This window comes from Tyto alba, unplaced genomic scaffold (assembly GCF_018691265.1).
Source record: "Tyto alba isolate M040663 unplaced genomic scaffold, T.alba_DEE_v4.0 Super-Scaffold_17, whole genome shotgun sequence".
In the NCBI taxonomy this organism is placed as follows: Eukaryota; Metazoa; Chordata; class Aves; order Strigiformes; family Tytonidae; genus Tyto; species Tyto alba.
In genome coordinates, this window is record NW_024881279.1 from 21,533,613 (window position 1) to 21,544,348 (window position 10,736).

General features: G+C 61.0%; 1 protein-coding gene across 1 annotated transcript; it reads left to right on the forward strand.

The window, feature by feature from the left end:
• The first annotated feature begins 579 nt into the window (after nt 1-579).
• Nucleotides 580-6,597, forward strand: LOC104366256 (START domain-containing protein 10). The gene is made up of 6 exons (XM_033006556.2): nt 580-1,033; nt 4,354-4,501; nt 4,635-4,738; nt 4,856-4,973; nt 5,247-5,299; nt 5,605-6,597. The coding sequence occupies exons 1-6, from the start codon at nt 869-871 to the stop codon at nt 5,815-5,817; spliced, it is 801 nt and encodes a 266-aa protein (XP_032862447.1). The 5' UTR covers nt 580-868; the 3' UTR covers nt 5,818-6,597.
• Nucleotides 6,598-10,736: the final 4,139 nt, after the last annotated feature.

Genomic DNA, 10,736 nt, shown 5'->3' on the forward strand with positions numbered 1-10,736 from the left:
AGTCCATCCTTCAAGACACAAGTGGGTAAAGCCAGGAGTGACCTTATCCTGTGCTAGTGGTGGTTTTGCTCCAAGCAAAAGGGTGGGCTAGAGGCCTCCAGGGGTCCTTTCCCTCCAGCATCACCGGGATCCCTTTGATCCCAGTGAGAAGCAACCTCCCCCACTGCAAATTCTTTCCCTTCACCACTCCAGGAGCCAACCCCACAGATCCAAGACACCTTGACAACCAAGGTCCTGAGCACTGGCCCGCGGCCCCATCCCAGGCACGCCAGGACCCATGCTGGCCTGCATCCCGCCGATGCTGAAGCCCGTCGTTTCCGCCTCGCTGCGGGGAGGCCTGGCCGCGGCTCCTGGCAGGTGACCAGCTGATCGAGCCGGTGCTGCAAAGTCAGGCACAGAGATTGCCAGCGTGCCAGCAAGGGGAGAGCAGAGCCGGCAGGGCTGGGGGGTTTGGGGGGCCAGGGGCGGCTCTACCCTGAAAGCCGAGCCACCTGCGCGCTGCTACCTGCTGAATAATAGAGGAGCTGACAGCCAGCCGGAGAGAAATGTGATCCTGGCTAGCCAGCTGGGGAAGACATCTGAGCTCCCAGCAGCTGCGATAGCAACTGCAGGGAAGGAGCCTTCCTCCCCGCCGCTCAGTGCAGCGCAGCGTGGTCGGGGTGGCCGGAGGTCTCTGCCCGTCCCGGTGCGCCTGGGTGGCCGGTGCCCGCTCCGGGGGCACGGGCTCAGGGCTCGGAGGATGATGTGAGCTGCAGCAGGCAGCCAGTGAGGCAGAGCTCAAGGGCAGAGCTGGGTTTCTCAGGAGGTGAGGCAGAAAGAGCCTGTCTGCAGCCAGTGCCTGCGCCCCCGGGTCCAGCAGCTCAGCCCCATGTCCAGAGGAGGGGAGATGGTTTATATCCCGGATGACTCCGACTTCAGCTCCTTCAGGGATCAGTGTGAGAGCCTGGAGGGCTGGCACTGTCGGTATAACAAGGCTGGCGTGACCGTGTGGAGTCAGAGCCAGGAGGAAAGCTGCACTGTGCAGAAAATCAAGGTAAGCAGACGCCTATAGCTGCGGGACCACCAGCCCTTCCCTGGCCCAGCTGCGTGCCCAGCTTCTCCCTGGGGTGCTAGCACATCCTTGGGGTGCACAGCACCCTGGTCCAGCCTGCCTGGGGGTGCTTCTGCCCCGAATGCCAGAGGTGTTTCCCCAGCTGGCAAGCTGCTCTGCAGGCTCTCACTGCCTGCCCCGTGGCTTTAGCCTCTCGACCTGCTGGGGTGCCCGCTGCAGCGTCCTGCCGTGCATGCACACACGTGGGCTCACATTGCGGCTGCCCTTGATCCAGCCACAGGCGGGAAGGCCCTGGGATCGATTACGTTATGGAGATGGCCTTGACAGGAGCCCCCGGGCATGAGACAGGCTGGCAGGATGCCTTCGTGGTGCCTGTCCCCCCAGCCACACCATCCTGGGGCACATCATCTCGCATCCTGCCCTAGATGAGCATCCCAGAGAGTTTAAGAGCTCGCATATGCTGTCTTGGGAGGTGTGTTGCTTGCCAGGGGCCAAATCTGGGATGCTGCAGAGGGACTAGTGAGGTTCAGCTATCCCTCAGGTTGTCAGACTTCGTTGATCACCTACATGGCACTAGTGGCACTGCCAGGTGACCCCAAGTACATCAAGAGTGGTTACAGGGTGCCAGGGGAAAGGGGTGTGGGAGCCCCATCACGGGGTAAACGCTGCAGGGGAGCATCCTGCAGGTCGGTGCTTGGCTCCACAGCTGGTGTCACAGGCAGGGCTCTGGCTTTTCTGGCCACTGAGGAGCAGGACTGCAGGGCAGGGGTGGGATCTACCTAAGCAAGTAGGGCCAGAACATCTTACCGACAGGACAGCCAACCTGATAGAGAGCTTTCAACTAGGAAGGGAAGAGTTACTATGACCTGAAGAGCGGGGAAGGCATGGGGAGGTGGTGAGGAGGCACCTGGGGTGCTGGAGGAGGCGGTTCCTGCACCGATCTCCTGAGCACAGAGTAACAGGCAGGTGCCTGCCCACCAGCATAATTAGCTGGGGAGACACGAGGTGGAGCTGGGCACACAGTGATTGCAATGCTGCCATGGATGGAGGCCCTTCAGGGCTGAGGTGAGGAAGAGGAATGATGCTCTCTGCGGAGGTGCAGCTGCAGTACAGGCCGCCTTGTCGCCGTGAGCCAGGCAATTGCTTGTGGGCTTGGATCAGGGAGCACGTAAGCCAGTTGGGCATGCACAGGTCCACAGGACCAGGCAGGACGCACCCAGGGGTGCTGAGGCATCTGGCCAATGTCTCTTTGAAAAGTCCTGGTGACTGCGGGAGGTCCCTCATAACTGGGAAGAGCCAAAGGTCACATTCATCTCCCAGAAGGGCATGAAAGATGTTCCAGGGCACTATGAGCTGCTCTGTCACCTCCATCCCTGGGAAGGTGATGGAGAGCATCATCCTGGAAGCCGTGTCCTGAAGGACAAGGGCAGTGGTAACAGCAGCAGGGACCTACCAGGGGCAAATCGTATTTGACCAGCCTGATTGCCTCCTGCAATGAGAGGACTGGCTGTGTAGATTTGGGGAGAACAGTGAAAGCCCTGTACCTTGACTTCAGTAAAGCCTTTGACAGGGATTCCCATAGTCTTCTTGTTGCCACATTGGTGGGATCTGGACTGGAGCAGTGGATGATGAGGTGGGTGGAAAACTAGCTCACCATTTGGTTTGTGGCATGGTGGTTAGCACCGTAGAGTCCAGATGGTGGCCCTGTTGCTGGGTCTCACCCTGTTACTGGGGTGATGGGCTCAAGTGTCCTCTCAGCAAGTCTGCAGGCAGCACTGAAGCATTTGAAGTGCTGGAGACAAGGCCACTGCTCGGTGACACCTGGACAGGCTGGAGGGATGGGCTGGCAGGACCCTCGTGAAGTCCAGCCAAGTTCAAACAAGCGCAGCCCAGCAGAGGGGATGCAGTTACATCCCCCTTTGCCACCACCGAGCCCCATGGAGAGGGGACCCCAGCAGGCTCAGCAGGGTCTGAGCACCATCGCCCCAGCCTGGTTCATTGCAAGTAATACCTCATTGATGTGGTTTTTCCTCTGCTCTGGAGAGGGTGTGGGCAAGGTGCAGGGGTTAGCACTGCCCAGGGACCCTTCCCAAAATGTGGGATGGAGTATGCCACTGTCTGTTCAGGATTGCTGGGGCTTGGGTGTCGGAAGAGCCCCAGTTTTTCTATTAACACAAGCGTAACCTGGAGAGTCTGTGAGCAGTTGGAGCTTTGGATTTTTTTCCACCTGAAGTCACTCTGGATGGTCTGGTTTTGGGGTCTGTATTTTCCCCGTCCCAGCTGACCGTCTGATGCACCCAGTGTGGCTGTTGCACGGCCTCCGTTCATCCATGGCTGCAGAGGGTTGTAGACAGGCTTTAGTGGGGGATTTTGGGGGTGCAAAGCTGCAATGGTTCCACTGCAATAACTGGAGCTTCCAGGAGCCCAGGAGGACCATGTGCTCCACCTCCGGCTGAAGGCATCCTTCACCCTGCAACAGCAGCACCTCCAGAGCCAGCTGGGAGAGGGTCACTGGGGACAGGGAGCAGGAGGAGGGGACTGGGTGCTCCCACACTCTCCTCCACGCTGCCCTGGGGAGCACAGCACATCTCCAAGCCTGTCCTGGGCACGAGTCCAGCACACCGGGCAGAAACCATCACCCAGGCCACTGGGGAAAGCTTGCCCGAGATTGATGGGACCTGCCACATTCAGAGGGCCATCTCCAATTACACAGCACTGCCGAACACCTCATCAAAGATGCAAGGCCTCTAATGAGGAACAGATGACATCTCCTTCCTCCCAGCATTGAGAGGAGCAGGGCGGCCGCCGGCTTCATCAATAATGCACTTGCCGATGCATTCAGGCAGCTCCATGGCTCTGGTTACAGCTGGGGCCCTGCCAACTTCCCTGGACTGGACCCTGTGCCCGAGAGCATCGTGCCAGGGCAGCAGCAATCCCTTTGCTCGCTCTGCAGAAACATGGAGTGAGGGGACAAGGCTGGTCTCAGGGTACCCAGGCACCAGAGCCTGGACCACCAGGCAGCTCTGTTTGAGGGCAGAGGGTATTTCTACCCCCGCTGTCCTCCCGCCCTTGCACTGTGATGCATGGGGGCAGCAGGGCCGGTGGCTCTGCCTGGGCTGTCCCAAATCAGGGACGTGCCCTGCACCATGTGTGCAAAACATCCTCCGTGGCACTCGTACAAGTGCACGGGGACACGCCACTGCACCCAGAAGCAGCCCGAAGTCCTCGTCCCCAGATGGGCACAGCTTCGTGCTCCGGGGGTGGGTGCTGCCCCCCCTGCCTGACAGCCCGTCTCCCCACAGACTCGCATCTCCTGCAAGGATGTCCCCGCCGAGACACTCTACGACGTGCTGCATGACACCGACTACCGCAAGAAATGGGACTCGAATGTGATCGAGACCTACGACATCGCGCGCCTAACCGTTAATGCTGACGTGGGATACTACTCCTGTGAGCATCCCCCCAGCCCCTATGGACCCTCAAGCCCCACCCCACCCTCCCCCCCCGCCCAACTTCACAGCCCCGTGCGTGGGTGTGGGACTATGGGGACAATGGGTCGGGGTGTAACAGGGTCTGTCCGCAGGGAAATGCCCAAGCCCCCTGAAGAACCGGGATTTCGTCACCCTGCGCTCCTGGCTGCCCCTGGGCAATGACTACATGATCATCAACTACAGCGTCAAACACCCGGTGAGCCCCCGGCCGGCGCCAGCCCCGGCAGAGGTGCTAGCCCCATGGGCCAGCAGGCGCAGGCAGGGCTGGGCAGCGGCTCAAGCAGGCTCTGAGGTGCACGGCATCTCTCTGCAGAATTACCCACCTCGGAAGGATTTTGTGAGGGCCGTGTCCCTGCAGACAGGTTACCTGATCAAGGCGAACGGTGCCGGTGCCTGCGTCCTCTACTATCTCACCCAGGTGGACCCTCGCGGTGAGTGCCAACGGGAGGGGAGGGTGCAGCATGCCTCCTCGGGGATGGGGCCCATTGTATCCCCAGAGCTCACCCACCATGCGACTCCATCAGCTGGAGGTCCGAAGGGCACTGGGAAGTGGGGACAAGCCAGGGAAGAAGGGGGTCCCCTCCCAGAGCACAGCATGGGGCATGTACCATCAGCCCAGAGAGGGGCTCAGCCTGACACGGGGTGCTGCAGGCTCACGGGGCTGGCCCAGACTGGCTGAGTGACGGGGCTTTGGGCTCTTGCAGGGTCGCTGCCAAAGTGGGTGGTGAACCGCGTCTCCCAGTTTGTGGCACCGAAGGTAAGCAGGGTGCGTGGCCGGTGGTGGGATGCCCCTAGATAGGGGCAGGATGGGTGCTGGGTGACCCAGGGCTCACAGGATGGGTGGTGGGTGACTCAGAGCTCACAGGATGGGTGCTGAGTGACCCAAGGCTTACAGGGTGTTCACCGGGCATGCTGGTGAGTCTGTGTGGTCCAAGCCAGACCCCATCCCCTCCCAGCACTCCCAAAAAGCAAGCAATGGGGGAGCTGGTAGCTGTGCCCACAGACTGGGGTGGCTCCATCCCCACTGGGGACCATGACGGGCTGGACCTCTTCTGCCCACAGGCGATGAAGAAGATCTACAAGGCTGGGCTGAAGTACCCAGAGTGGAAACGCAAGCATGACCCCGGGTACAAGCCCTGGGTGTACCCGGAGCAGAACACGCTGCCCAGCGTCAGCCTGGATGAGCTCTCAGTGCAGCACGCCGACTCGCTGGAGAACATCGATGAGACGGGGCTGACCGAGGACCACCTGAGCACCAGTGACCATGAGGCCTGAGCCCCCACCGCAGCCCTTTCGCGGGGGGAACCCCTCGTGACAGAGGCTTGGCAGCCAGGGGGCACGGGTGGGAATTTGGCCCCCTGTGCCCCAACAGTCACATCTGCTCTCCAACTCCTTTGTCATAGACCCCCCCTACCCAGGCAGCAGAGCACTGTCCCACAGGAATCTGCAGCACGGGTGTTGGAAAGAGGGAGGACGGGCACCCTGGTCCCCCCTGAACCCATGTTGGCCCATGGAGATGTCCCCACCCAGGAGGGAGGGCTGGCAGTGGGAGTGGGTGCCCCAAGGAGAGGCTGGGAAGGGCAAGAGAGAGGGAACCCTACATGGGGTGGGTAGGAGCCTTCTTGGTACCATGATATCCCCTTGCCACTGTAAGACCTAGGGGTGTCCCTCAAAGGTCCAGAAGTGGGGGGTCTGTGGGGGTCCTGCCCAGGCTTTGCAGCAGCACAGGGCTTGGACGGATTCTCTCTGCCCTGAGGTCTGGCTCTGCCAGACCTGTGATCAAGCTGGACCCACTCCAGCCCACCAAACCCCTCCAGGCTTTCTGTGACACCCCACCCCCATCTCAGGGAGCCCTCCCAGGTCTTCTCCTGGGCATCAGGCTCACCTCTGTGGGCTGGCTCTAGCCCAACTGGCTCTGGGGACCCTTTCCCCAGGTGGTGTTTTGAGGGGGCTTGTCCTGGCAGCAGGGTCTTGGGCAGCCTCTGTCCCCACTCTCTCGGTGTTTGCCGCTGCTGTGGTTTCTGGCACAACAATAAAGGGTTGGTGTGTGTGCAAGAAAGCTTCGGGCTGGCACGGGACGGCGAGGAAGCTGGCACCGAGCCCACCCTGAGGCTGCCCAGGCGTTAGGTCCTGGGTAGGACAGGAGGGCCAGTCCATCCTTGCTGTCCCAGCACCCACAGGTGACCCTCAGGAGGGAGCGAGGTGGCCGGCGGCGGGGCAGGACAGGCAGATGCTGGGCTCCGCACACCCACGTGCGTGCGGGTGGGCATGCGTGGGCACGGGGAAGCTTCCACCGGACAACGGGAAGTTAGTCTAGACAAACACCACCGGGGAATATGCTGACAAAGGCTGGATTTTCCATCCACCCGTTCGCCCCCACACTGCGAGGCTGCCTGCGGCTGCTGGGCTCCTGCCCCAGATGGGTTTAAGCCTGATCCGTGCAAGGCCCATGCAAACAGGGCCGTCACTGCTGATGGTGCTGGGTGCTCAGCTCCAGACCTGTTCCAGCAAGGTAAAGACATGGGGATGTAGCCAGAACGTAGCAGCTGCTCTCTGCCCAGGCAGTGGTGGGGAACAACCCTCTGGCAGCGCCTAGGGCTTGCATCTTGCCCAGAGCCACCTGCCACTGTGGTTTTTGGGGCCCCCCAACCCGCCCAGTCTCACAGTCTCCAATCACCCCGACCCAATGAGGTCCCACCCCGAGCTGTGAGTGCTGCTACCCTGCGCTTACTTCCCCCACACCTCGTGCTTCTCCTCCCCGGTTCATCCAGACACCCACCCCAGCATCCTGGGCACAGATGCTCGCTGTCCCCCTTTAGCCACCCCGTTAGGTCACGCATGTCCCCTGCGCTGCTCCACACGTGTCTCCCTGCAGAGAGTGCTGGGGAGGGGAGGGGAGGGGAGGGGAGGTCCTGGCGTTCAGGGCAGCCAGCTCCCACGGTTTGCAGCTGGGTTGGCTGCACAAGCAGAGCAGGGGCAAGAAGCCACTTCTGCAGGGAAAATGCAGAAAACCCAAGGGCAGGAGATGTGCAGGCTCCCCCCCTCGCCGGGCAGGGGCCTCACAGCAAGGGGAACAATCCCTTCCTTCCCCATGCTGCTCCCACCGTGTCAACAGATAGAAGGCCTTCACAGCAAGGAGGATTTTACCTGTGAAAAGACACATCCTAGCCCCAAATTGCCCCAACATCACTTTGCAGCAATCAGGGGAGAGCTGGTCAGGGAACCGTGGCCAGAGCAAAGAGGAGAAACAACCCTGGGTGCTGCCCTGATGGGGCAGAGACCACTGGCACCCCGAGCCACAGGGTGCTGGGGTGAAGATCACCCCACATGGCCTCAGCGCTGCAGGAAACAGCCTCATCTCTTCTCATTCCCTGGATGTTTCTCTGCAGCAGCCGGGCTGCAGCTCTGCTGCAGGGCTATTTTTAGCCAGCCCTAAGTAGGTGTGAGGAGCTGCTGCCTGAGCACCCAGAGGCCAGCAGGGAGTCCCCGCTCCCCAGCCTGCTCTGGGGAAGGCTGTGCCAGGGTGGGTGACATCTCAGCCCAGGATGCTGCCCAAAATCACCAGGATGGCAGCGGCATCGAGTGCATGAAGAGGACAAGGGCCGCTGGGGTGGCAGGGACACTGGTCCACATCCAGCACTGGGCTGTAGCAGAGTTTCTGGCCCCCAGGATCACCCCGACCAGGGAGCAGGGTGAAACCTGTGGGGCTGAGGAGGGGGCCTGCTCCAAACCCTGTGGGGTGCCAGGAGCCCTGGGGTGGTGTTTTCTTGCTGCAAGTTGTGCCACTTCTGGGTTTCCTGAAGCATAAACAGGAAGGGGGGGGCCATGCGCCAGCGTCCCTGAGCACCTGAGTGAGGGAGGGGGCAGTCAGGGTGTGGGGGGACCAGAGCCCCCCGGCTGCCCTCACTAGGATGCTCGGGGGAGTGGGTGGCCCACAGCCCAGCAGGGCAAGGGCTACACTCGTGGGGGCTGCAGCCCCGCACGAGAGCCCAGCTGGACGGCTTTTCCTGCTTGGCCCCGAGCAGAGAGGAGCGGCCCCGCGGCGCACAGATTGGAAAGGAAACGGGAAACTGCTGCTGGGCGAGAGATTAGCCTGGAGGCAGTGATGTCAGCCGGCACCCTGACGGATTGGGGGGCAGGGGGAAGGTGGTATGGGCCCCCCATCCTGCCCACACACAATTCTACGGCCCACTCTGGTGCCCCCAGTGGCAAAAGTGCCCCCCAGCTGGGGAGGTTGTGATCCCATCCCTGGGATCTCATGCTTTGGGTGTCCTGAGCTCATAGGTCTTGGGCAGCTCTCACCCTTGCAACCCACACCGGAACCCTGAGCCCAGCAGAGAGTCCCCCAGCAGCCCCTCATCTCATGGACCACCTTCAGCAGGGCTCTTGACTTGAGAGGTCCAGCAGATTTCCCAGCCCAACAACCTCCAGCTTCCCCCTCCCCACTCCTCCACCAAGCCCTCCCACGGACTCAGCTCTCTGCCGTGCCCCACAAAACCTTCCGGGCTCAGTCCCAACACCACATTTCCAGCTATCCAACATGACATTTGCCCTGAGTGACCCTTACCTTGTCCTGCTCCCAAGTGATGTTCCCACTATCACAGTACGCACCCCCCAACATGACCCAGCGTGGGTAAGGCTGAAGATAGAGCAAAGGCTGCCCCAGGGTGCAGCAGAGGCTGATGGATAGGGAGGGAGGGAGAGAGGGAGGAAGGGGTGGATGGATGGATGGATGGATGGATGGATGGATGGATGGATGGATGGATGGATGGATGGATGGATGGATGGATGGATGGATGGAAGGATGGATGGATGGATGGATGGATGGATGGATGGATGGATGGATGGATGGATGGATGGATGGATGGATGGATGGATGGATGGATGGTCAGCTGGACACATGGACCTTGATGGACAGTGTTGTCATGGGTGCTGACTGGAAAGGGGAAGGACCACACAAGCCAATGTGCTGGAAGGATGCAACCTTCACTTTCATCTTTGCTTCCTTCAACCCTTGCTAGCATCTTCATGAAGACCAATCCCCTAGTCCAGGCGGTGTTCTGGAGAACAGTGTTCTGCACATCTGCCTCTGGGGAGCAGGCAAGACTTCCCTGCTGTACAAAACTGTGGACATGACAGGGCTCTCTGCCTTGGCCCAATGAGGGTAGCATCTAAATATAGATTGCATCAGCAAGTTGGCAGAGACTGGAGATGAAGCAGAGGCTTTGAAACCTGCACTATAGAAGGTGGGCTGCTAGGAAGCCCTCAGGAAACAACCCAGCCACAGCACACATGCCAGTGCCCTGCCAGTGTCCCAGCACTCTGCTGCGCCCTGCTCCCCTCCGACACAGCCCCCTGCCAGCTGCCTGGCTCTGGGGTGGTGACATGCCTGGGGGATGCCCTGGTTTGGGCTGGGCTCCAAAAAGGGGCAGTCCCCATTGGGAACCAAGTTCTGGGGCTCAGCAGAGGTGCTCGAGCCGGGTTATCCCCCATGTCAGGGGAGCTGAGCCCCAGTCCTGGCACTTAGGTGACTGTGGAGGGAGAAGGGAGCAGTGGAGGCGGCTTTCTGCACCAAACCGTCCTGTCAGCAGCCATCGGGATGTGGGCTGTGGGAGGTGGGCCCTGCTCTTGGTCACACCAAGCCACCAGGTGGGACTGTGACTTGCCACTCTGGGGATGTCCCAGGGTGTCCCTGCCACCCTCAGTCTGCGTTTCCCTCCCCAGCAGCCTATCTCTGCCCTCCCGGCACACGGGGAGGAGCACCGCTCCCAGGAGCGAGGTGTGAGGGGTCTATAGAGGTGCAGCAGGGTGTCAAACAGCGGTGAGCCAGGATGTGTCCCCATGCAGGATTGTGCTTCACTGGTGCTAATCCCGCCAGTACGGCGACATGGAAACGATGGCACACCAGCTGCCACCAGTGCTCCCGGCACTACCCTTTGCTCTGTCCTTCCAGCCGCTCACACCACAGACCTCAGCAACCTTCCCGTGAGCAGCAGTGCTTCTGTTCAGCCAAACAGCTTCCTCTAAGAGACGGGAGCCCAGTGGGATGGCATGGTCCACAGTGCAGGGCAAGAGGCTCCGTGCACACCCTGAGGGTCCCCCTGCACCCTGTCTCCGCACCCCACTCACAGGGTGGTCCATGGAGTCACCCGTGCTGTCCCCAGCCCCAGGGACATGTCACCCTCCTTGCCGGA

Bases quoted from the DNA above. Each gene is read 5' to 3' on its own strand.
- LOC104366256 (XM_033006556.2), top strand. From the start codon at position 869: ATGTCCAGAGGAGGGGAGATGGTTTATATCCCGGATGACTCCGACTTC. The intron at 4,739-4,855 runs GTGAGCCCCCGG...ATCTCTCTGCAG, and splicing joins ACTACAGCGTCAAACACCCG to AATTACCCACCTCGGAAGGA. The intron at 5,300-5,604 runs GTAAGCAGGGTG...TTCTGCCCACAG, and splicing joins CCCAGTTTGTGGCACCGAAG to GCGATGAAGAAGATCTACAA.